The sequence below is a fragment of the Thermobia domestica genome, chromosome 3, assembly GCF_964235325.1.
Source record: "Thermobia domestica chromosome 3, izTheDome1.hap1.1, whole genome shotgun sequence".
Lineage (NCBI taxonomy): Eukaryota > Metazoa > Arthropoda > Insecta > Zygentoma > Lepismatidae > Thermobia > Thermobia domestica.
In genome coordinates this window covers 305694368-305720761 of record NC_137456.1, presented here as the reverse complement: position 1 = coordinate 305720761, position 26394 = coordinate 305694368, and the positions used below count along the sequence as shown (strand labels likewise).

The 26394-nt window shown below is 35.3% G+C and overlaps 1 protein-coding gene across 4 annotated transcripts in view; it reads left to right on the top strand.

Moving 5' to 3' along the window:
* LOC145681119 (proton channel OtopLc-like) overlaps window positions 1-26394 on the top strand; it is a 342484-nt gene that overhangs the window by 256348 nt on the left and 59742 nt on the right. The window contains exon 1 of one of the 4 annotated variants that reach the window (XM_081752544.1): window positions 6102-6251. The exons of 2 other annotated variants lie outside the window; for them this stretch is intronic. In XM_081752544.1, coding sequence (XP_081608670.1) covers window positions 6226-6251 — 26 coding nt within the window. In that variant the 5' untranslated portion in view covers window positions 6102-6225. Of the gene's footprint in view, window positions 1-6101; window positions 6252-26394 lie in introns of those variants that run through there. One more of the 4 variants, XM_081752543.1, reaches the window with a different exon arrangement.

Sequence of the window (26394 nt, the reverse complement as noted above, 5' to 3'; positions counted from 1 at the left end):
TACCCAGAAATATTTGTTGGGAATGGTTCAAGGTTTGGGGGCTCCAAAATTTGGGGAAGTCCAATAATACTAGACAATATATTTATGTAATATTGAACGGGTGTTATTCTACAGCCGAAAAAAAAATATATACTGAAATCTATATTTGCATGAAAAATGACAAAAATTAGATTGTTTTTAGCAGAAAAGAAACAGTACGGCTGATGAATAAGCTCAAATCTTTAGTCCATATCTAGTATTTCTCTGCTAAACAAATACAGTTTCATTAAGAAAGTGTACAGTCACAAACATTAATAAATGGAGGTTGGAGCCATAAGAAATAATGGCTTCAGTCTCCATTTATTGATGTTCGTGACTGTACAAGTGTATGTTGAGTAGGGTGCATCGAATTTCCACTTTTTTTGAAATCAGCTTACCCTTAGTGATATTTTTTTTTGCGAAATGGCCTCCATATAACGTGTAAAAAATTGCAAGTCGATTGGTCAATATCTTTAGGTGCCACCAACGACCAAAAGTTTTAAAATTTTGTTAAAAATTAAATGTTATTTTAAAAAATGTAAAATATCTAGTTTTATGAAATATGGTTATCCTATGTGGTTTTGTTTCTGTAAAAGGTCAATATTTTACGTGAAAAAAAAAATTCAGCTTGATGAGTCAAGTCATTCAGGTGCCACCTGTGGCTTAAAATATGGACGAATGTGTCCCTACTTTTTCATTTTTTAAATTAAGTTGCATTGTTTGTGATTCATCTGGATCGTTAATTAGATAAGAAAGGTTTTGTTTTACATCTGCAGCTATTTGCTTATTTCCAAACGTTAATGATGGAAATAACCCAGAACTCACCATGAGGAGGTGGCTGTAGTTCGAGTTCCGCCCACCCGTATATACTAATGTTGCATATGGTAGTGCAAGTCATATTGTTACTCTTTTACCTCAAACTGTTTTTCTTTTCTTTTTTGTATTACATTCTGGTATGTTTTTTCTTGATTGTAGTGTTGATAGGACAAATCTATGTCGTGCTTCTTGCCCACATACCGTTGATGCCGCTTCTGTCCCCAACTTCACCATTCTTTCTACCGCGCGAGTGTGAAAGGGTAAGGATGTAATATATTCATTAGCCATTGGAGCCGTCTTTACATTTTCTCATAGCTTCTGCACACTCAAGTGTTTTGTCAGTGGTGGCTCCGTCAGCGTCATGTTGACCAATTAATCATATTACCAATTAATCATCATACACACGAATGAGCTCCCATTTCGACATTTGATTGAATTTATAGACGGCAAATCTACTGGACCAAATACATTTAAAGGACCGATAGGATCAGCACTTCCAATCTGCGAAGAGTTGTCACTCCAAATTTTTCAGCCCGTTCCTCAACTGGGATCTAAGCTTCACTGAGGATTCATTAAACACGGATCAAAAATATATGCTGAATATCTGCCAAGCGGTTTCTTCAGGAGAATGGCCCATTGAGTTAGCTCACATGAAGCCTGGTAAAATTCATCAAGTCAGATGGGTAATTACAGCAAATAGAGTCTTACGTTTGTGCGTAGGAACAAAAGAACCCACGAATGAACTTAAAACCATCGTCCAGTACATCATGATGGTCTACACGCCACTCTGGTTTGCTGTGATCCGTAAAAAATCGTGTGCAGAAGAAGCTCGTCATTTGTGGCAACTCATCACGACTTCTCACCACATGGAAGCGAAATACAGGAAAATAATTGATCCAGTGTCCGTAGAAATGCGTGGTACGGTCATCCTGAGAACCTACTTCTATCAGTGTTGACTGACCAAGATGCTAACGTCGAGAGCTCGGCTGGGGGCGAGTCCTAAAAGCAAGACAAACGACTCAATCTGGTGATCGCGTACCGGTACTAGAATTCGTCATCCCTGAAATCAACTTAGAAGCGACAAACTATGTTGATATGATTAATTGGTCAACATGACGCTGACGGAGCCACCACTGACAAAACACTTGAGTGTGCAGAAGCTATGAGAAAATGTAAAGACGGCTCCAATGGCTAATGAATATATTACATCCTTACCCTTTCACACTCGCGCGGTAGAAAGAATGGTGAAGTTGGGGACAGAAGCGGCATCAACGGTATGTGGGCAAGAAGCACGACATAGATTTGTCCTATCAACACTACAATCAAGAAAAAACATACCAGAATGTAATACAAAAAAGAAAAGAAAAACAGTTTGAGGTAAAAGAGTAACAATATGACTTGCACTACCATATGCAACATTAGTATATACGGGTGGGCAGAACTCGAACTACAGCCACCTCCTCATGGTGAGTTCTGGGTTATTTCCATCATTAACGTTTGGAAATAAACAAATAGCTGCAGATGTAAAACAAAATCTTTCTTATCTAATTAACGATCCAAATGAATCACAAACAATGCAACTTAATTTAAAAAATGAAAAAGTAGGGACACATTCGTCCATATTTTAAGCCACAGGTGGCACCTGAATGACTTGACTCATCAAGCTGATTTTTTTTTCACGTAAAATATTGACCTTTTACAGAAACAAAACCACATAGGATAACCATATTTCATAAAACTAGATATTTTACATTTTTTAAAATAACATTTAATTTTTAACAAAATTTTAAAACTTTTGGCCGTTGGTGGCACCTAAAGATATTGACCAATCGACTTGCAATTTTTTACACGTTATATATAGGCCATTTCGCAAAAAAATATCACTAAGGGTAAGCTGATTTCAAAAAAAGTGGAAATTCGATGCACCCTAATGTTGAGTGACGAAGTTTTGGAGAGTGTTCGGACCTGGTAGATGCGCCCTTGTTTCTTTCCTGATTCACTATTGAACAACAGTTAAATATACGCATGTTCTATGTAGGTTTCAAACTCATGACTAACCTGTCGTATGGGGTCAATCAAATGTTTCAGACTACAGGGTTATCATAGCCAGTTTACGATGTAGCCGTAATTAAAATACTAACAAAACAACAAATTAGCAGGTTTCTTTATTTTTATTTGTTAATAAGGCTCTGACTTCCTCTTTGAACATCATGAAGGACGGATTAATTTCACTATCCACGTCTTCAGTTTATAATTGTTCTAAAACTATCTTGAACGCTATCTTCTGACGCATGCATATTTTCTAAATTTCGTCATATTTTCTATAAAGATCCTTTGATTTCAAGTGTTTGTCTCTAGGATAAAACTATTTTATCGTAGATTTTCGTTCTATTCTTACGGGATCTTCCCTGGCGTTTATTATTTTTTTCTTAAGGAAAAAAATGTTATCATTTGTGTAACTTTTCCTTTACTTTCTAGATAGAGATAACATATCCTTCACTTACTCGTGTTGCAAAACAATATACTGTGTATATCCTAAATCCACGTATCAAATACTGCGTGTCATAATCTAATATATTAAAAATGGAATTGATCTTGTGTGTGATTGTATCACTAGGAAACGACAGAACCGATTGAAATTAATTTTTGGGTGTGCCCCTCGTATAAGTTTACAAGCTTTTTGAAGGCGTTACACTGGTACGTGATTTGAAAAAAAAAATCTAAGAAGTACAATAATTTCTTTCTTTCTTTTCTTTTCTTTTCTTTCTTTTCTTTTCTTTTCTTTCTTTATTTCACTTTTTCTGCAAATTGCTATGTCCTGTTTCAGTTTCAGTGGGATCTCTTGAAGGAAGTCACACCAGTAAAAATTTAAAAAAGTAACGATCATGCCACAGATAAAAAGTACCCTCGCTTGGATAAATTTTTAGTTGCGCTTTTCACTAATTCGAGAATGCTGAAACCAATGAAACTATTTTTAAACTTATCCTCGCATTAAGTCGCGAGGAAAATGACCATAAATTTAGGATCTTGAAGTATAGCGCTTGTACTAATACAAAAAGTGTCTATGAACGATACATTTGTAACTGTTCTTTTTATATTAATTAGAGAATCCGAAATCCAGTAAAATTGTTTTTAAACCCATCTGTTCATAGAGGCACGAGAAAACTTATCTCAAACTTGACTTTTATACTTATATGTATATCCCAAATTTGAGATAATTTTTTCTAGAAATCCCATGGATTCGTCTGAATAAAAATAATTTCATTTGATTCAGCGTCTTCCTCATTATCATTATAGGTATTCTGCCAATATTGCCACAACTGAGAAAGCTTCATGCTCCGTCTTCCGCTAACCTCTTCGTCTTTACGTACGGTTTTTCTGTTTTGATATCATGCATTAATTGTAGTCTCCTTCGCCCTCTCCCTCTTTTATTTCTACTCTCTATCACGTTCCTCATGATACAGTTCTTTCTTAGCCAATGTCCTAATCAGTTTCTCTTTCTCTTCTTAATAATATTTAAAATTGTTCTTTTCTCCCACATCATTTCTAACACCCTTTCATTCGCTTTTCCCTGGACCCAACTAATTCTCTTCATTTTTCTCCATACCCACATTTTGAAAACTTCCGGTCAATTTTCATCACTTTTGCATACTGTCCAAGTTTCTGACCCATACAACACAATACTCTACATTCAGCGTTTTATGAAGGTTTTTTCCCCTCAGATCTTTATTAGAAGTTCCACAAAACAACATTTTCTTCCTCCTAAAGGCTTCTTTCGCCATTTCTATCTTTGCTTTTATTTCACATTTGCACATCATATCATTACTAACAATACTACTCAGGTATCGAAAACTATATAGTCACCTGTTCTATTTTCTCTCCTCCTATTTCTATATATGACACCAACCCCTTCACTCCAATCACGATAGCTCTTCTATTTATTTTCATCCCATATTCTTCAAAGCCCTTTCTCATTTTTCTAACATTTTATTGATTTTCTTTTCAGATTCTGTAACAAGGGCCATAGCATCTGTAAACCGTATACACCTTATCATTCTATCTTATACTGAAACGACGTCATCAAATCAGTATTAAAAAATAGAAGTATATCGAAGAATGGGCATTTTTAATATTGGCATAAACAATACCTCAAAGATCCTAACTTTGGGATAATTTTTGTCGTGACTCGATGGACGGACATGTTTTAAAATAGTTCCTTTAGATTCAATATCCTCAAATTAGTATTTAAAAAGTAAGGTTAAAAGTGTGTGCAAGCTTGGACACTTTTGACAATGATCCGTTGTTTTTTTATGAATTCTTTATTCCCTTACGATGATATTGTAATTGCTATTACATTGAAGAGTAGGAAGTTTCGTGTTCGAATCTCACTGTTTGTCTTTTTTTCCCCTTTTTGTCGAAACATTTCACATTGTAAAGGAAAATGTTAATAATTTGATCGAAACTACGCAATAACTTTCCCTACTGCGGAAAAAATCGTTGAGTTGAGTTGAGTTGATTTTAGTTTATCGTCCCTTTCAGCAGCGAGGCTATATGAGCCGTGGACCTGCTGATTAACGTGGAATCCGAACCACATGAGCTCCCGCCGGGAATCGAAGCCGGGTCTCCCACGCCAAAGGCGCGTATGCTAACCGCTTAGCCACGAGGGACCTCTACGGAAAAAATAGCTCTTGATTTTTTGTTGTAAAAAAATCATATCTTTATTGTAAGAAGGTAACAACAGCTAATCAACCATCTTATTGGTTACTTTCGTATGTCTCGATTTAACTTTCAATAGCAGGTTTGTTCCATGTATATACTTTTGTTGAAAATCGCAATTGAGGGTTTTTTTCCCTCGAAAATTTGACTTCAACTTCAACCGACCATCAAGTTTGATCAAGATTGGATCAAATTAAGAAAGATAAAAGATTGAACAGTGATTTGGTACCCCACCGCAATATGAGGATTGAGAAACTCTTCTAGCCAACACCGGTCAGCTAACCAGTGGTAAAGCTAATTACTTTTTACAAACATCAATTTGTACGAGTTTCTGCGATAGATAGCAAGATATAGGTTATTTGACTTACATGTGGATCTATTTCGGGATATACCAGTTGGAAGTACCAAAGTCAACAGTTACTTAATTATAACACAACCAATCCGCTCGTAGCAAGCTGTTACACCTTCTTCTCATCTTTTATAAATACTGTTGTTTTCCTAACAACCATAACTACCTTTTGAGATAGATATCAAGGTGCTATTTACGTAGTTGTTGTTAGTTGTCGCGTGACGTAATCAGGTGCGTCTATCTAGGAAGCCGTGAAGACTGTCATTGAAGTGTACGGTCAGTTGATCATCAGTTACCGTCATACTCAGCACGCAAGCGATCTAGTGATGCTTATCCGAGAAACTACCGACAGGTTAGTGTCTTTTCAATCTTCATTCGATTTTTAATTGACTATAGTAGTAATGCCATATTGATTTAAAGATGATTAACTTAGAATAATCTGCACCTCAAAGGACAAACAACTTCGTAATGATATTTTACCAAAAGTAGCACGTGTATTATTCCTTTTTAATGGTCGGTAGCTATTTTCTTATGGATAACTATAATCAAGGTGCCTATTAACAATTCAACTCATCATTTATTATAAAACAACAAACCTTTCAATTGTCCGTGAAGCCTACTGGTTCTATGAACTAGTCCATATACCCTACTAGTTCTATAAACTATCAACTGTAACCTACTAGCTCTATGAACTAGTCCATGTAGCCTACTAGTTCTATGAACTACCTTGTATAGCCTACTACTTCTATGAACTACTTCGTGCAGTTCTATGACTTAGTCCGTGTAGCCTACTAGTTTTATAAAATATTGTAAAATACTAGTTCTAGCTTCCTTGCACTATGAGAAATTTAGAGCAGGCTTTTTTTTTTTTAAAAAAAAAAGGAAAGTTGGTCAAATGACCAAACCAAAATATGAAGAGGCTGCAATGGAACACTATATATATTTAAAAATATTGAAAATTCGCAAATGGGGACTTTAACACGGTTGCCCGAAGGAAAGACATCCACACTCATATTACGTGCTAAAGAACATGTGCTATGCACAAGAGTGACAAAGTCATAGCATTTTAGGTTATGGTGGGGCTGTTAGTGAACTTCGGGTGAGGGGTGGGAGAGAAGTCATCCCGAAACTATGATTAAGGGTCTTCACTACAGCGAAATTAAACTACCGCTAAGTTTAGAGTTTTTCTGTAATATCTTCAAAACAAATAAAAAATATTCGAAAAGTAGAAACGTAGTGAACTAGACAATACGATTTTGCATGTGATACCTTTACCACAATTCACCTATCCGCTTTTAGTATCCCGCTATTTACAAAACCCGCAAAAAATGCTAAATCCTTCTACAGTTACAAACCGAAAGCAGATAGATGAGTTGTGAGTCGAAAGCAGACGGTATTACATGCAAAATCGTATTATCTAGTTCACTACGTTTCTGCTTTTCGAGTATTTTTTATTTGTTTTGAAGATATTACAGAAAAACTCTAAAATTAGCGATAGTTTAATTTCACTGTACTGAAGACCCTTAATAGAAACACTGGTTTTGGCTCACATGGTCCTCTGTTCTTTACCTGGTGGGCACAGAATTTCATCCAGTAGTGACTCCATTAATGGTGTCACTGGATAATAGTTTAGTTGGCTGTAAATGCTCCAACATTGGCGCCATATAACTTTTATTTTTGTGCAAGAATGGGGAAAATTTATTATTCAAGTCAATTCTATGATCAATTGATATATAAAATGAATTCTCAACATATTCTTGCGTCTTCAATTCTCATATTAAATCCATTTCATTTCATTTGCCATATTTTGTTGGTTACATGCATACAAATTACACATCCAGAATTAAAGAGAAAATATATACTGATGATATATTCCTGAATTTACGAATAATAAAATTAAAATATAGTAATTGACACATAATAGCTTTTTCTTTTACACTGAAATAAAAATTAGATAGCCTCCATCCGATTATTTTGCAGCCATTAAAGATGTTATAGTTTTTAATATTATTAAACAAATGTCTTTGGTGCACGTGGACCCGAGTTCGATTCTCGGTGGAAGATCACAAAATATTTAATTTCAAAATAATTCACTTTCAATATTCATTCATCTCCTCCTTTAGCCTAAAGAATACTAAACGTGAGACGTTAAACTACAAATTTCACTCCATTATTTCATATATATATATATATATATATATATATATATATATATATATATATATATATATATATATATATATATATATGTTTCTTAGCTCAATTCTTAGTACCGCCGTGTGGACTTTATGGTGGATAAACACCGTGCTCGTGGGTTTTCTCGGGGCTCTCCCGTTTCCTCCGACTTTCTTCATTCCACCATTTCATTCATTTCTCATCATCACCGCCTCCTTTAGCCTAACCGGCCTAAACGTAGAACGTAAAAGCTAAAGATCTCAATCTTTCAATTCTTAGTACGTTCAATTCTCAATATATTGTTTCATTTTCAATGCGGATGCTAAGTTAGAACCGATAGTTTAGTTTAATTGAGGTCCGAATAGTAAAATCTTCACAGTGAAAATTGGATATATTACCTAGAGATATCAACCAGAATTTTACTGTCAATTACACGTGTGCCAGTGTCACAACAGATTCTCTTGATTGTTTTAACTTCGACAAATACGTACACGAATCAGCAAAAGAAGGTTGAGCAAACATTTTTCGTAAACTAAATATGCTTCTTGATCGATTGATCAAACAAAATTTATTACACATAACTTGGTTTTTACTATATATATACCAATGCATAAGCAAGGCCGATGTGTCACTCGAATCACAAGTGTTAGGATGCACATTTAGATATTACGTTTTAATCTGTAACAGAATATTGAGTGTAATGAATATTATATACCTTTTCTTCATTACGTTTAAAGCTCTCCAAGTATTGTGGTACTATTTCTATTACAAGTTGTTAATTATTTCGGCAGATATGATGAAGCAATAAGTGTCTTCGGTAATGTTGTAAAGTTTACTATCTGCAGAGAGATTTAGTTTGTTACTAAATTGAACTACGACCTCATGTCTATTCGAAAATTTAACTTACGGGACTTTGGTTGCAAGTGTCCCAGATTGTATTTCCGGTGAAAGCACAGCGGAACATAACGTCAATCCAGCATCGTGATACAATTAATGGGCCATGTCAATTGCATGCTAACGGACTTCAATCGAGAATGACAAAAATGATTATTACAGGGAGTCAATGGACTTATTATATATCGCCCAGTTGAGTGGGCCCACTTCACTAGTCTAGTAAGTATTGCGCGCGTTCCTTTGATGCAGGTGGTCGTGTGTTCGATTCTTGCTGGGAGAATGTTGAACGTAACATTCAGGTTTCATCTTTAACGGTAGGTCCAGTCTCATACAGACTTTCAACAACAACAAAAAAAAAAAAAAAACTTGTTTCAGAAATCTGCTGTTTTTATAGGCATACCGATCTTATGCACTTTTTTTCTTTTTGCGATGGTATGAATGTGATAACAATTTGTATTAAATGGCAGCTTCGAATTTTTGCAAAAAAATAATAAATAAATAAAATAAAAATAAATAAATAAATAAATAAATAAAATAATATCTTATGAGATATAGACAGCTACATGTTTCGCATGTTCTTCCTGTTTACGAGATACTATAACATACATTTTTTTTTTCGTTTGATACTCGAAGTGGTTAGCGCATGCGCCTTTGGTTTGCACTGATTACTTCTTATTAATGGTTGCTGATTGATATTTTAATGGCAATTACTTATTACTATAACAAAACAATACTCCTACTGTTTCTGTTGAATTATAGTTGCAGCGGGGCACGGTGGCTCAGTGGTACACTGCTTACCTCTTATGTGTGGGGTGCCTGGTTCGACCCCCGGCCAAGGTAGTTTGTGGTGAACAACCGGTCTGTGGATTTTCTTGATGTATTCTCGTTTCCTCCCACATTCTCATTCCACCGATTTTTGCGTCATCATTCAATAGCCTTAATCATCCGTGTCCCTTAGCCTAAAGGGTACAACTGTTGGCAGTTAAACTGAAAGATTTCAAGTGTAATTCGAACATTGATGTTATATCAACATACACTATCAGTATTTCATTGTAATATCACTCAAATGTGAAAGATGAACTAGGTTTATTTTGTTACGCTGTACGACTCAATCAAACTACAACGAGGCGGTCGTAGTGGCTCAGTGGTAGAACGTTCACCTCTTGTGCATGGGGTCCTTGGCTTGATCCCAGCTCGCGCCAAGTGAACTTTGTGGTGGACAAACACCGTGTGCGTGGGTTTGCTCGGGGTTCTCCCGTTTTCTCCTACTTTCTTCATTGCACCATTGCATTCATTTCTCATAATCACCGTCTCCTTTAGCCTACCCGGCATAACCGTGGAACGTAAAACTCAAAGATTTCATTTCATTTTATTTCAAACTACAACGAATCACTGGCAAACTTTCTGTGGTGACGTCATAAAATTATTCTTCAACGTAACATAAAGCGTCCGCTTTAGATTTCATATTTGCGCTATTAAGAAATATTCCAATTAACTGATTGATTGATTTGTGCTTTGTCAGCAGTGAGGCTGTATAGGGCGAGACCTATAGCTTAAAGTGGTTTCTAAGTAAGTTATATGCGTTAGATACTCTTACGCAGAAAATCGAATCTGGAAGTTCGTGCTCATAAGGGGCACACGCTGCTCACTAGAGTTGTTTTCAACTTTTTTTTTTTGTCTAACGACACACTTGGAGCGCCCACTTACATTCCGAATCTTTCTTTTCTTAATTATTAATCTATGCAAATAAAAATGAAAGTGACTAGTTTGTGACTTAATAACTGTTGAACCACCCGACCGATCTCGATCAAATTTTCAACATAGATGAAGTTTGAACCTGGTATTGTTTTTATTATTTCACTTTGACAGTGCAACTTAGGGAAGAGGAGGGGAGATATGTAAACGTGATAGACAATGATCGATATTAGTGTCGATTTCATAGTTTTCGGGGTCGCTGAGATGAACAGTGACACTTCCGATGCAGTTTAAATCCAAATTCAATCCCGCAACTTGGGAGAGGGGAGATAAGATACATAAAATGATCAAAAATGACTGGTATTAGTGTCGAATCCATAGTTTTCGGGGTCGCTGAGATGAAGAGTGACACTTCCGATGAAGTTTAAATTCAAATTCAACTCCGCAACTTGGGAGAGGGAAGGGAAGATACATGAAAATTATTGAAAATGACCGATGGTAGTGTCGAGTCCATAGTTTTTAGGTCCCTCAGGTGAACAGTGACACACTTCCAATGCCGTTTATATCCAAATTCATCATCGAAAATGGCCGATACTAGTGTTGAATCCATAAATTTCGGGGTCTTTGAGAGGAAGTGACACTTCCGATGTACGTAGTTTAAATCCAAATTTAGCCCTATATGTCCAAAATGAAACGTATTCTCCCCGTGCAAAGTATGGGTATTCTGCTAGTCATAATATAAAATATAACGATATAATACAGAAATATGTTTCTATAAAGAAGTGACTCTTACGTAGTATTGACCATTGTTGCTTCTGCTGAAGACGTTTACTGGTACAATTTGTCTCGAAATTGATTTTGACCAATAATTCAATGCTTCATGATTTCTAAATTCCAAAATTTTGTGACACCAAATGCGTCGCGACACATGTTTGAGAACTACTGCACTAGACCATAGACGAGGGCAATATTCCAACTCAAAGAGTGCCAGTAGGTTAGGTACTTTCCGATTAATTGGAGCAATGTATTCTTTTAATTAAGTGCAGATAAAGATTTGAGTGTAGGACAGACAATTTTTCGATTCATGAAAAATTGTTCCACTTGTTCCTACATCGTACTGAAAATTGTCTGAGCCATGAAAATTTTCAGATTCTTTAAAGGATCTTTCACTTTTTAACATTTCTATACATGAACTCAATCAATTTTATGAATATTGACGAAGTGTTACTTAATCACTGATACGATTCGTTCAAGGTTAGGTGAGATGCCATTCAGACCTGGAGATTTCTTAGCGTCAGCGTAGCACCAGCTACCAAAATTCGCCTTTAGGTCTGAAGAGTTTATATATATATATAACGAAAGTTAGTCATTATTCGGTGGAATGAGAATGTAATAGGAAGCAGGAGAATCTCGAGGAAACTCATAAATATGAACTTGTCTATTATAAATTCACATAGCTAGAGATCGAACCAAGGAGCTACCTCAATAGAATTGAGCTCTACCATTCAGCCACAATGTTAACTCGTTCCCTAATATGATAGTTTTGCATTTCGCAAAGTGTGAGAGAATAACATACACAGTTTCACGATTCTGCATTCAATAGTATCTTAAATTTGCTGGACGAAAGAAAAAAATAACCGCCGTTCCATTCCATTCTTAACGGCGACATTTCGCAAAATTCCGTCTAATCCAGAGCCTGAAATGCAGGGGGGCACCCACAGGGGGCATTCCGGACCCCCTCAAAATTTATCAGGGAAATGATTAATGTAGCATGAAAATTTGATCTTACGTTCCATCTGTACTCTTTCTCTTATAAAAACAATTTAGTTCTATCATTCTTTCTGAAAATATAGGTGGAAATATGTTCAGTTACTTATCGGGTACAGTATAATACCTATTCAATATTACGTAGACGCAGTGGCTTGTTGTATTGAACTCCGCCCCATCCCCTTCCCCAAAGTTTGGACCCCTCTCAACAAAAGTTTCTGGGTACGCACCTGTTGAGATGCGAAGAGGATATTTCTAGAAAATGTTTTACTTTCTACCTCGGGTAGCTTCGGAGACCTGAAAAATGACAGCAAGTTATTCAAAGCCCTCGTACCCTCTTATGGGTTGCATTCTTCAAAATACTGTCTCAACTACAGCCTAGTATTCAGGGAAAACATTTATACAACATTTCCAAGTTTTAGATTTAATACGTAGTTTAGGAGATCAGAGTTGCAAAATTTCAAGACTCTACAGTCTACACCTAGCGTAGCTTCGGAGATCTGTTGATGAGTGAGCCAGTGGATTTACTCTTATACAGTAAACATTATTAAGATATGCTACAGAGGGTAGTAATGAGCCTTCCGTAATAAGTTTGACAAATAAATGACGATAATTTGAAACAAGCAACTCAGTAGAGGTTGTAATATTGTATTTAAAAGAGATATTCACTCTTTGTATTTATTCTATATCGTTGAAAGTAGGGATCGGCCGATTCCAGAATTTCTCGATTCCGATTCCAATTCTGAAATTTTACTCACGATTCTCGATTCCAGGCACGATTCTGGGTAAAACAAGTAATAAAAACATATTTGAATTCAAAAACATTTTATTAGCCTATTGCAAATGAATAAAAACTCTTTCAAAACAATGAAAAATTGAAACTGAAATGTTCAAAACCTGCAAATATGGAATTAGAATGAAAAGAAAAGTACCGGTATTATGTCTTGAAAAGTCTTAAGAACTAAAAGTTTGGATTGTATTTCAAATTTATGTTAAGAAAAACAAGCATTTGAACAGTGTTTTCGTAACAAAACATCATAAAAATACAGGTTTTGAGAGTTCTCACTAGTTTTTCGTCGGAATCGAACAGAATCGGTATCGAACCCGGTAGCGCAAAGAATCGAGAATTAACGATTCCTCGATACCGCCGCTATCGAAGGTATCGAAGAATAAAGAATCGGAATCGGCCCATCCCTAGTTAAAAGTGCATTATTACATTAAAACGATGCCTCGTAATGTTATGTTAAAAACTGTCAATTATTTTCTTACTTTCTGGTGTGTTAATGTTACAGAACAATATGAATGTCATTAGGTAATAATACATTCAAAAGATATCGTGAATTTAATAGTATAATTGATGTTTATACCAAACTGTGAAGTGTGTTGTTCATATGAAACGGAAGTTACGCAATCATATCAATGGTAATTTTTCACCCATCAGCACTCTCACCTTGATTCACCTTGCTTTGCAGAAGCAACAGACGATTCTCCGCATCAACGTTTTCCTTCCTTTTTCTTTCCCCCTTATTATTTGTTTGCACATTGCTTCTATTAGTTGGATCTTCCTCATTGAGAGCATATATGTGCCGCATATGTACACATATGCATAAGAAGACTTTATATCAGTTGGCCTTCAAGGAACGTGTGAAGTTAAAAGTAAACATATTAACTTAAGAAGCTATTAACAGTAGGGAAATCGGCCTTTTTGAGTTATAAACCTCGGGTATTTTACGGAGTTTAGTGTACCCAAACGTCTTTATATATTTACCTGTCTGTTCATGTGACCGTCCAAAACTTCTTTATATATTTATCTTGTCTGTCCGTGTATCCGTTCAAACTCTCTTATATATTTACCCTGCCTCTCCATGTGTCCGTCCAAAATCCTTTATATACATTTACTCTGTTTGCCTATGTGTCCGTCCAAACCCCTCTATATATTTACTCTGTCTGTCTATGCGTCCGTCTAAACCCCTTTATATATTTACCCTGCCTGCACATGTGTCTGTCCAAACTTCTTTATATATTTATTTTGTCTGTCCATTTGTGTGTACAAGCTTCTTTATATATTTAACCTATCTGTCCAAACTCCTTTATATATTTACCTTGTCTGTCCATTTGTGTGTCCAAACTCCTTTATATATTTACCCTGTCTGTCCATGTGTCTGTCCAAACTCCTTTATATATTTACCCTGTCTGTCGATTCACCAGAAAGAAAATATCTCAAGAACTACTTGAAGGATTACCATCAATTTTAGCCAAGACGAAGGGGGTCAAAGAGTTCGTTGATGATGGTGGTATTAAAACCATAAGTGGTGGAAACCAACCATTTCCGATTTTAACGTTGGTTATAGAGCAAAAAATGATAATAAATACAGAGAAGTATTTTTTCCTGTATTTGAATATAATAAGTGTCTCTAAAATACATTCTAAAATACATTTTATCTCCATCCTAAACTCTCAGTTAAAGCTGGAAGTAAATATATATATATATATATATATATATATATATATATATATATATATATATATATATATATATATATATATATATATATATATAAAACCTTCGGGTTTCTATATTCGTTTACATCGGAATGACAAAAAGTTAAATCGTTCAGTTTAACGTCCCACGATTATGTCTTTTAGACTAAAGGAGATTAATATTAAAGCAAGTGAATGATGATGGAAGAACTGGTGGAATGAGAAAGTGGGACGAAACGGGAGAACCGCGAGAAAACACACGGATACGATGTTGTCCACCACAAATTTAGTTGGCCGCGAATCGAGCCTGGGACTCCATGTGTCAGAAGTAAGCACTGGACCACTAAGCCACCGTGCTCCCCCACAAAAACAACAAGAGTCAGGGGAAGCGGTTTCTTGAAATCCATTTAACGCTCTAAGAATAGGTACCATCATCGCTCTTAATCTTCTATTTAAATCATTAGTGGCAAAAATCAACCACTTCCGGTTTTAATTTTGATCAATATAGAGTAAAAACGGTAATAGACAGGGAGGAGCAGTTTTCTACAACCAATTAAGCGTTCCAAAAATATATTATGTTTCCACTCTGATCAAGGGCGCCGATTTCTCTGTAAATTTGGGGGGCCCATTCAGATGCAGAAGGTATATATATGAAGATTTTAAGACAAATTGCACTCAAATTATGCCAAATATTGTATATTCATAAATACAATAGGGGGCCCGCATCAGCTTTGGGGGGCCCCGTGTTCCCTAGGCCCCCCCCGGATCGGCGCCCTTGATTCTGATGTATCTACTAAAACTGGAAGAGGGGGCACGATGGCTCAGTGGTAGGATGCTTACCTCTAGTGTATAGGGTCCCTTGTTCGATCTCCAGCGAAGTAAGTTTGTGGTGGAAAACATTGTGTCAGTGTGTTTTCTTGGAGTACTCTTGTTTCCTTCTACACTCTCATTCCACCAATTCTTCCACCATCATTCATTTGCATTAATCATTGTCTCCCTTAGCCTAAAGGACATATCGTGAGACGCTAAACTGAAAGATTTCATTTCATTTCATAAAACCGGAAGATGTAGAAATATACTACTATTTCCGGTTTCTAAATTAATTGAGAAAATATAATGCCATAAAAGCCAAACTTTTTCACTTGGTATACACCTGACACTACTCCTTGTTTATTTAACAAAACGTCCAGAAACATCATACGAAATCAGTTTACTCAGGAATTATTAACAATCTACAAAATTTACAATAATTAAAAGGGAAGGAGGTAAAGGAAATACATTCAAAAGTGTCATCGCGGCGTTTGCCTAGTGGAACTGACGGAAAATTTGGAAGATCTTCAGTCAAGATGGCTGCCGAACGGATTTTTAGCCCGGAACCTCCCGACTCGGAAGCAAGATCGCTAACCAGTAGCATATACTAGCTCGGTATTAAAATTTCGAGTGAAAAATGAAATGACATGAAATCTTTGGGAGCCTAGCATAATTTCAAAATATGGAACGAAACTTTATTATTATTATTATTATTATTATTATTATTATTATTATTATTATTATTATTATTATTATTATTATTAACTTTAAATATTGTATATCTCGACAATTTGAATAAGGTTTTGTTCACGAACTGTCTGGGCTGTGTCTGAGTGACTAACGCGTTTTCTGTGCATTTTATCACGCACTCAAACCCCGTTGGGTGTATTTGACTTGGAACCCGACTTCAGGCAGTGAGTTCCATTTCATTTAGCCCTTGTGCTGCAAAGGGTCATTACATTCTAACGAACGGAAGAACGCACGTTGGCTCAGTATTACAGGCTCACCTCTGGTGCGCGAGGTTTCTGCTTGTATCCCAGACACGGTTGGCTGGTTTAAACCAAGGTGGTTTAAACCAGCTGTTTTTTTTAAAAAAAAAAAAAAAAAACAACTGGTTCAAACCAAAAAACGAAAAATGATCGTAAAATTATGTGTTCGTAAAATTTTGATGAACACACATTCGTGGGTTATCACGTGTCAGTCCCGCATGTTATTCGTATTATATTCAGACCTAAATTCCCATCCATTACTCAGAGATTATACTGCAAAAGCAACTTTCTTTTTTTACATATATAAATTTATGAATGTTTCTTTTGTGATTTTTTAAATAGCTTGTTATTATTGTTATGCAATTGCAATCAAAGAAAAATTCTAAATACTGTTTCGTTTTAGTAATGTTTACTATTGATAAAATACATTGCAATACCGTACTTTTTTGGCGGGGGCATACAAACCCCACGAGAGGCATTTACTGAAATCAAAAGTATTTTTGGTATCTATTTATGTATAAATGAGTCAGAGCCAAAGTGGACTCAAATAATTCGTTAGTTCTTCTGCACTCTGCAGTATTTTGAAATTGTCCATATGTAATTCTGTATAATGGTTTCACTTGTGCAACTGTTTATCTCTATGTCCTTCTCAAATGACTCTTGACAATTAGACAAATTATATTAAAAGTATGTAAAGGCCAGTACAACGTATTGAGTCATCAGGAATCCTTCATGAGTGTGTCGACAGACGTATCGCACTTGTGGCAAATTAGTTCCGGTTTCGAGTTCAAATGGAGGACAATTTGTTTCGGATGTAAATCGAGAAATGTTTGGACTCCGCTTTAAGCTTAGGGTAGACCCCTTCCAGCATAACCCGGTTGTTGCATAATAACACCAAGGTGAAACAAACTTATTTCTGTCCATATGTGATATAAATACATAGAGCAAATTATTTAAATAAAAAAAACTGGTTTAAACAAGAAAAACAGGTTTAAACGAAAAAAGTTTTTTTTTTGTTTTTTTCAATAAAAACCATGGTTTTTGCCAACCCTGATCCCAGACCATGTGAATTTTTGGCGGATAACATAATGTTCCTAGGTTTTCTCAAGGACCTCGTGTTTCCTCCCACATTACCATTCGCTATTCTTTTCATAATCATTCATATTCATTAATCGCTCGTTTCCTTAACCTAAAAGAAATGTGTTTTGGACGTTAAATTAATAATTATTTTTTTTTCAATGCTCTCAAATATCTATGCAAGCTTAAATAAATATTTCCAAGGTTCTGCAAAAGAATTGATATTGTTAGTAACTCTACCTTGATGATTTGTGGCATTCTCTTACTACTTACGTACACGTGGTTAACAGTAAAGCATCGGTTTCTCGTTTTTTCCCCACAACTTTCTTCACTTGAACTTCATACTCTAAAAAATAGGTCAGATCTATTGAAAAAAAACAATATTGTATTTATCTCTCTCATCGTTTTCACCTTCGATGCAGCGAATCTTTTTTTCTAATACAAACATCGGAAACAGCCAACTGGTATCCTGTGTATTTCCTTTCATTGTACGATATTAGATTGAAGAAAACTTATGTTTGTCTTGAATTTATTTAGTGTGCTACTTCAGACCCGTCATATTATACGCAACAACAAAGTAGTACTATTATTACAATTCAAAAACTAGTAGTGTCACGTGTACACCACGTGAAGAAGTTTGGTTTATTACCTGTACACAATGAAAATTAAAGTTTAAATTATTTGTCGGGTCAACAATGGAAGTTTTCCTGCTGTCATCTGCCCATCAACAATTCTCTGTATTTCCCCCTGCCCTTATATTTAAGATTTACTGATGGTGTGATATTTTCTAAACGTTAAAACCGGAAGTTGTGTTGGATTTCTACTACTTCCGGTTCTAGTAAAGAGTTAAGAATGAACGCGAAATATGTTCTTCGGACGCTTAAATGGTTGAAGAAAACAGCTTCTCGTTATCTATTACTATTCTTGCTATATAGTGATCAACGTTGAAACCGGAAACGGTTGATTTCTACCACTTCCGGTTTTAGTATCAGCTCTATAAATGAACTCGAATTCCTAACTTTTGACCCCTCTATATCCTGTACAAAATTGATTATGATCCATCAAGTAGATCTTGAGATATTTTTTGTCTCCCGCACGAATGGACAGACGGACAGATAGATGAAATACATGTAAGGGTAAAGCAAACTCGTGAAAAATCATTTAAAAAAAATGCGAATAATAGGACATAATAGTCAATAGTAACAATGTGTAGGATGTGAATAAGTTTAAATATGTGTATGTAATAGCAAGGAATAAAGCAGGAGTAACTTAGATATCAATTATTACCTCAGAATTATTTGATAGATTGAGTTTTAATGGGGACGTAGATAACAATTATTGCCTCAGAATTACTTGATAGATTGAGGTTTAATGGGGACATAGATAACAATTATTGCCTCAGAATTACTTGATAGATTGAGGTTTAATGGGGACGTAGATAACAATTATTGCCTCAGAATTACTTGATAGATTGAGGTTTAATGGGGACGTGGATAACAATTATTGCCTCAGAATTACTTGATAGATTGAGGTTTAATGGGGACGTAGATAACAATTATTGCCTCAGAATTACTTGATAGATTGAGGTTTATTGGGGGCGTAGATAACAATTATTGCCTCAGAATTACTTGATATATTGAGGTTTATTGGGGGCGTAGATAACAATTATTGCCTCAGAATTACTTGATATATTGAGATTTAATGGGGACGTCAGCATAAAGGCTACTGCCTCAGGAAAAATAACTAGCACACTAGATGTGAATTAATAAATAAATCATCTCTTGATTGTGGAAAAAATTACCCTTCATTTATTTTGGCTTTCTACAATTAAAAGATACAACACAATTTAATTATAAGTATACAATAGCCGTTAGTGAATTTGTTTGCGAAAATTTGGCGAAGTCCATATTTCAGAGGTTTGATGTCCTACAGTATAAGCAACGATACAACTAGACTATAGATATACCACATTGAGTTAACACCTAGTCTTCCGTTCCGAGCGCTGCTGTCGTCTAAAGGAATTTCACTCCCTTTCGCTAATTCTCTCCCGCTTAGCAACAGCTAAACCCTTATTGGCTTAACGCGTGGGTGTGTCGAGGGTGAGCTTTAGTTCGCATTTTTGCCACGGCTCAAGACATTTTGGCAGCACTATAGTTGTCGCCTAGGGCAAGAATCACCTTAGCGCTCCCCTCACTGACCAACCAAACCGAAACACCCTCCGACTAAATCTGATATTGGCTCACACACTAATTCTCCTATTCCATTTTTTCTTCAAGTGGTAAAGCTACATTTCAAAATTGCAGTATATGATTAAATTTTTAGAACAAGATAAAACACCAAACTAATTAGTATTCAGGGGCGCCCATGTTGTGGTTTCCAAGGGGGGCAAATATAAGCGAGGTTTCAAATATAGTTTCAAATTTTGCTATAACTAATGTAAAAATTCTATTGGGCTTTCGATATTCCCAAGTACGATTTTCTCTTAGGGTGGCGAGCGCCCCACCTTGCCCCCCTGATGGGCGCCCTTGTTAGTATTCGATTGCCAAATAAATATGAGAGTAGTATGTTTGCAGGGCCGTACCGTGGGGGGCCAGCGGGGCGACGGCCCCGGGCGCCGAAGTAAGGGGCGAAAAATTCGGGAGAAAAAAGGGAAAAAAGATAGGAAAAATTGCTTGGAATATATGTATGGGGGCGCTTTCGTATACTCTCGCCCCGGGCGCTGATTTTCCACGGCACGGCCCTATATGTTTGACATATTTTTACATTCTTATCATAATAACTGCAAATCACAATGTTTTTTTGTAATTATATCTGAATGTGCATATGTGTAGAATGAATCAATAGTCTGTTGCTTTAGAACAAAATATTTAATTATGACAAACGCTCAAGCTGTTGTCTCGGGTATTGTACTCAGACATTTTACAAATCTCTTAAATCGATGTAAGTTAAACGAAAACACGAAAAGCTGGAACTCAAATTTAACTTCGCCGGTTCTTTTGGCTGCAAAAGTTTTTACAATGTCCTTAAAAGATAGCTTTGAAGCTAACTTATGCTCTATGGGTATACTCGTTAGGTTGGTGATTCGTTGTTGTCCTGTTAAGCTTCTAAGGTACTTTTTATGATCTTTAGTTTGCTAAAACTCCTTTCCTTACCTTATAGTAAATATTTACCCAGTTTTGCGCCTCTACTTACGTCACTGAGTATAAGGCGGGAACGCCCAAAGGGTAAACTATCCATAGTTACCTAAGTGGATTGACGAAACAGTCAATTATGGCAGAAACAGCCTAATCCGGGAGGGTTTTTTATGAAATAAGTATATTCCTTTAAAAATAAGTTACTCTTCCTCTCTCATATAAACGTAAAAATTAATAGACCGGCTGAAGCTTATTATCCTCGGCTAATAATAGCGAGTCAGTGATCATAACAGACAGATCGTACAACCAATATGCACTCCTTCTTGCGTGGAAAGATACGTTAAAAAGTTTTAATAGTGGAACACCATCTTTGATCAACATAGGATATACGTACTACAAGTTGAAATAAAAACAATCTGTATACATTCAGTTTTTAATGAAATATTTCCTTTTCTTCTTCTTCTTTTTTCACACACGGAGGACGCGCATCTTTGTAATCTACGTTTGGTCATCGATCGAGAGAAAACAATTAATATGTGTTTTGTTTCTCCCGTTTTTTATTACTTCTTTTTAAATAATGAAAATAGGTACATGTCTGTCGTATTCATTTATAATAGCATTCGAGACTGAAATCAGATATGATTAAATATGACAGTTTGGTATCATATAACACAAATTTCAATGGAGGAAAACTCTTTTTTTGCAATTTGTAGTTCTAAAAATTGAGCTTCCTTAAAAAGAAACAAAAAAGGCAAAAATTAATTTAGATTCTTATTATTAACTTTGTATGAATATTCTTTCTCTCTCTCTCTCCTTTACTGTCTTTTCTTTCCACTTGAAAGCAAAATTCTATTCATACTTAGCTACTGAAAAAACGCAATAAAAGAGATATGACGTAAAGAATGTAGTTGGAGCTCAACTCCGTTTTATTCACCGTTAGTGTTGACGAAGTTAGCGAGGGCGGTAAGTTGATACAAAGATGAGCGTGAGTACAGAAGCGACGTCTACGCTGACGTTGAGAGAGGTTCTCATCAGACGAGAGGTACTAAGGTGAGCTTATAAATAGATATTTGTGAGGTATGTAATTAAATTGATTATATATATATTTAGGATCCAGTGACAACAGAGAGTCTTTATATGACGAGACCCTAATGTTTAAACAGTGTACCGAGGCAACAGAACCAATGGTGAGTAGTAAATATGTCGATTCGTATACCACCTTCAATTAGTGTGTCGTCGCCTTTTTTAATTAGTTTTTGTACTTACACTCTAAGTACCCTAAGTATAAACACTCTAAGTACTCGTGTTGAAGTAATGACTATAGTAATTACCCTTAGTACTTTCGTTGAAGAAATGAATGTTTTAATTGAAGTACGAGGGTTTAATTGTAATTGAACTTTATTTATTACGACTTTTTTCTACCGGTACTTTAGGAACAATTACTGACATGTAATTACACACGCTTATGATTGTGCTGTACCGAACTGTACTCTCATTACTCCATTGCTGCCTTTTTTGCGTATGTAACATTGAAAATAATTAGTTTTTGTATTTACACTCATTACCTGTACTTAGTATTATTATACATACTTAATGTATTGCCCTTTGTTCATATGTAACATCAAAACTACTTAGAATAATTAAAATAGTTGTTACTTCAATAAGAGTACTTAGAGTACTTAGAGTGTAAGTACAAAAACTAATTGAAAAGGCGACACACTATTCGAAAGTGATATACGAATGGACATATTTACTACTATGGTGTGATAAGGGGAAATTAGAATGCAGATTCTGATTATGCAATTACTACTCGTAGTATGGTCGTAAGTTTTGAGGAATGTGTATGTGACAGGAAAAGACATTATCTGATATTTAACAGCTTTTTTTTTTTTTTTTTTTTTTTTTTTTACATATCCAATACATAAATATGGAAATAATCTGTGCCAGCAGGACAGACCCGCACCCAGAAATATTTGTTTGGAGGGCTTCAATACTAAAAGCAACTACGTCTATGTAGTATAGAACGGGTATTATTCTGCACCCAAAATAACAATAGGCAATTGTAAAAATACTTTCACCTGTATTTTGAGGGCAAAAATGATAGAAATAGATTGTTATTGTAAGGGAAAGAGTACAAATGAAGTATAAGATCAAATTTTCATGTTATATCAATCTTTTCCCTGTTAAACAAGTATAGTTTTATTCAGAAAGTATAGAAATATATGTTAAATTTTTTTGGGGGGGGAAGTTCAGACCCTGTCAGTACGCCCTTGTAGCAGAACTATCGGTTATTATTCGGAACGGACGATACAAGTTTTAGTCATAAAAGTTTGTCCATTTTCTCAGAAATTACGCATCCTAGCTTACCCTTAAAGCATGTCAGTTTGTTAAGTGCTAGTGATTAAGGCAAGTGAATGATGATGGGATAATTGGTGGAATGAGAATTTGGAAGGAAATGGTAGTACCCAGAAAAACCCATGGATACAATGTTGTCCATCACAAACTTACTTTTCCGGAAATCGAACTAGGGAAGTTACGCACCAGAGGTACGCAGTCTACCACTGAGCCACCGTGAGCGCTCTGCGATGATTGATATATGTTTTATTTGCGCATATATGTCTCTGCGATGATTGATATATGTTTTATTTGCGCATATATGTCTCTGCGATGATTGATATATGTTTCATTTGCGCATATATGTCTCTGCGATGATTGATATATGTTTCATTTGCGCATATATGTCTCTGTGATGATTGATATGTCTCATTTGCGCATAAGTCTCTCTGCGATGATTGATATATGTCTCACTTGCGCATACATGTCTTTTCAATGATTGATGTGTGTCTCATTTGCGCATATATGTCTCTGCGATGATTGATATATATTTCATTTGCGCTTATATGTCTCTGCGATGATTGATATATGTCTTACTTGCGCATGCATGTCTTTACAATGATTGATATGTGTCTCATTTGCGCATATATGTCTCTGCGATGATTGATATATGTTTTATTTGCGCATATATATCTCTGCGATGATTGATATATGTTTTATTTGCGCATATATGTCTCTGCGATGATTGATATATCTCATCTGCGCATATATGTCGTTCTGCGATGCTTAGTATTATGTCTCATCTTCTGATTTTTCTATATGATATATATATACGCTAGTAATACATTGTATTATGCAATTATAATGTACTGGTGAAGTATAATTTCAGTTTCTTCAAACATTTAGAAAATATAAAGTGGTAGGTTCGTATTTCTTTGTTGGTATGAATATTCCATCATTTAAGAGCTGTGGCAACGTTTATACTGAAAAAAGAGAATCTTCATTCCTTTGGACTTACATAAAACTGAATGTCGTAAAAATGGGTGCTTGAAACGGAAATGAAAACGAAAAGTTAGGAAAAGAAAAGAACAACAAAAAAACATTTTATGTCTGCAGAGATCATAACATCTTTTGAGAAGAAAATAAAAGCGTCTACAAATTGTCATAAAGTTACGTGCATCTACACCTGAAACCTACAAATGACCGTTTGTTTCCAACTTATTTCTCGTTTCTGTAACGGCAGACGTTTGTTTCATTGAGACATTGGTTTCCAGGAAACTGTATTTTCGTGCTGCTGTCCTTCGAATTTGTTTACGAATAGTACGTGTGTGTGTTCTTGTTAGAAGTAGTAGGTGTATCACAGCTAGGATAATTTGAACAACAATAAATGCAGTACATAAATAGATTAATAAATCTTTTCCGGCAGAATAAAAACTACTTCAACTACGTCAGATTGATAAACTTATAAATTAGATCTTTGAATTTTCTAAAAAAACTACGCATGAGAATTTATCCTAAAGTATGTCAGTTTGTCAGCTCGATCTGTGCTATCGATTGACACAACGTCATATGTTAGTTTCATTTTAATAGATGGCATGATTAGTGTATAGTTTAGAATCAGTTTCATTTTAATAAATAGCATGATTAGTGTATACTTTGGAATCAGTCTCATTTTAATAAATAGCATGATTAGTGTATACTTTAGAATCAATTTCATTTCAATAAATAGTATGACTAGTGTATACTTTGGAATCAGTTTCATTTTAATAAATAGCATGATTAGTGTATACTTTGGAATCAGTTTCATTTTAATAAATAGCAAGATTAGTGTATAATTTGGAATCAGTTTCATTTTAATAAATAGCATGATTAGTGTATACTTTGGAACCAGTTTCATATTAATAAATAGCATGATTAGTGTATACTTTGGTACCAGTTTCATATTAATAAATAGCATGATTAGTGTATACTTCGGAATCAGTTTCATTTTAATAAATACCATGATTAGTGTATACTTTGGAATTAGTTTCATTTTAATAAACAACATGATTAGTGTATACTTGAGAATCAGTTTCATTTTAATAAATAGCATGATTAGTGTATACTTTGGAACCAGTTTCATATTAATAAATAGCATGATTAGTGTATACTTTGGAATCAGTTTCATTTTAATAAATAGCATGATTAGTGTATACTTTGGAAACAGTTTCATATCAATAAATAGCATGATTAATGTATGCTTCGGAATCAGTTTCATTTTAATAAATAACATGATTAGTGTATACTTTGGAATCAGTTTCATTTTAATAAATAGCATGATTAGTGTATACTTTGGAATCAGTTTCATTTTAATAAATAGCGGGATTATCGTAAACCATTCATTTTCAAGTTTACCAAAAAATCGTTCTTTCCTGATTTTGTCGCAAACTACGCATGACGATTTACTCTCACAATATTTGGTTTAGCTGAATGAGATCTATCATTTGGTTTAAGCCTTGTCTTTTAACTTTTCTCCCGTTAACCACTAACCTTATTATAGAATTTATAGTTATTGCGTCGCTTTAATTCAAGGGCGTCGTTTGGGGCACCAGGGAGGGGCAGTTGTCCCCATCCCCTGAGTTTGACATTTGTATACATTTTAATGCATAAGATAATAATATATCAATGAAAATCCTGATAATCTACTGACGTCTAGGGGTTTGTTCCCTCCTACCAATACAAAAACTGCAATGATACTGATATTTTAATGCTATTTTCGTATGAATGACAGAGCTATTCAAAAAATGAGCCAATTTCAAAGGCCAACTTCACGGAATGAGTCACTCATCATTTGAAAAGATTAAGTTTGTAAGTTATGAATAGTTGTCACCAGGGTGCTTTTTTATATTCTGGGCGCGGCATTGCTCCATTAATGCTCATTTGCTTCTTTTGGTCTTTCAATGGCGACAGATCCAGAGACGGAGTTCTAGGGCATGGTGGTTCAGTGGTAGAATACTTACCTCTGCTGCTCGAGGTTCCTGGTTCAATCCCCGACCAAGTAAGTTTGTCGTGGACAACATCGTGTCCATGGATTTTATTGGAATACTCCTGTTTCTTCCACATTCTTATTCCACCATTTCTTCCATCATCATTCATTTGC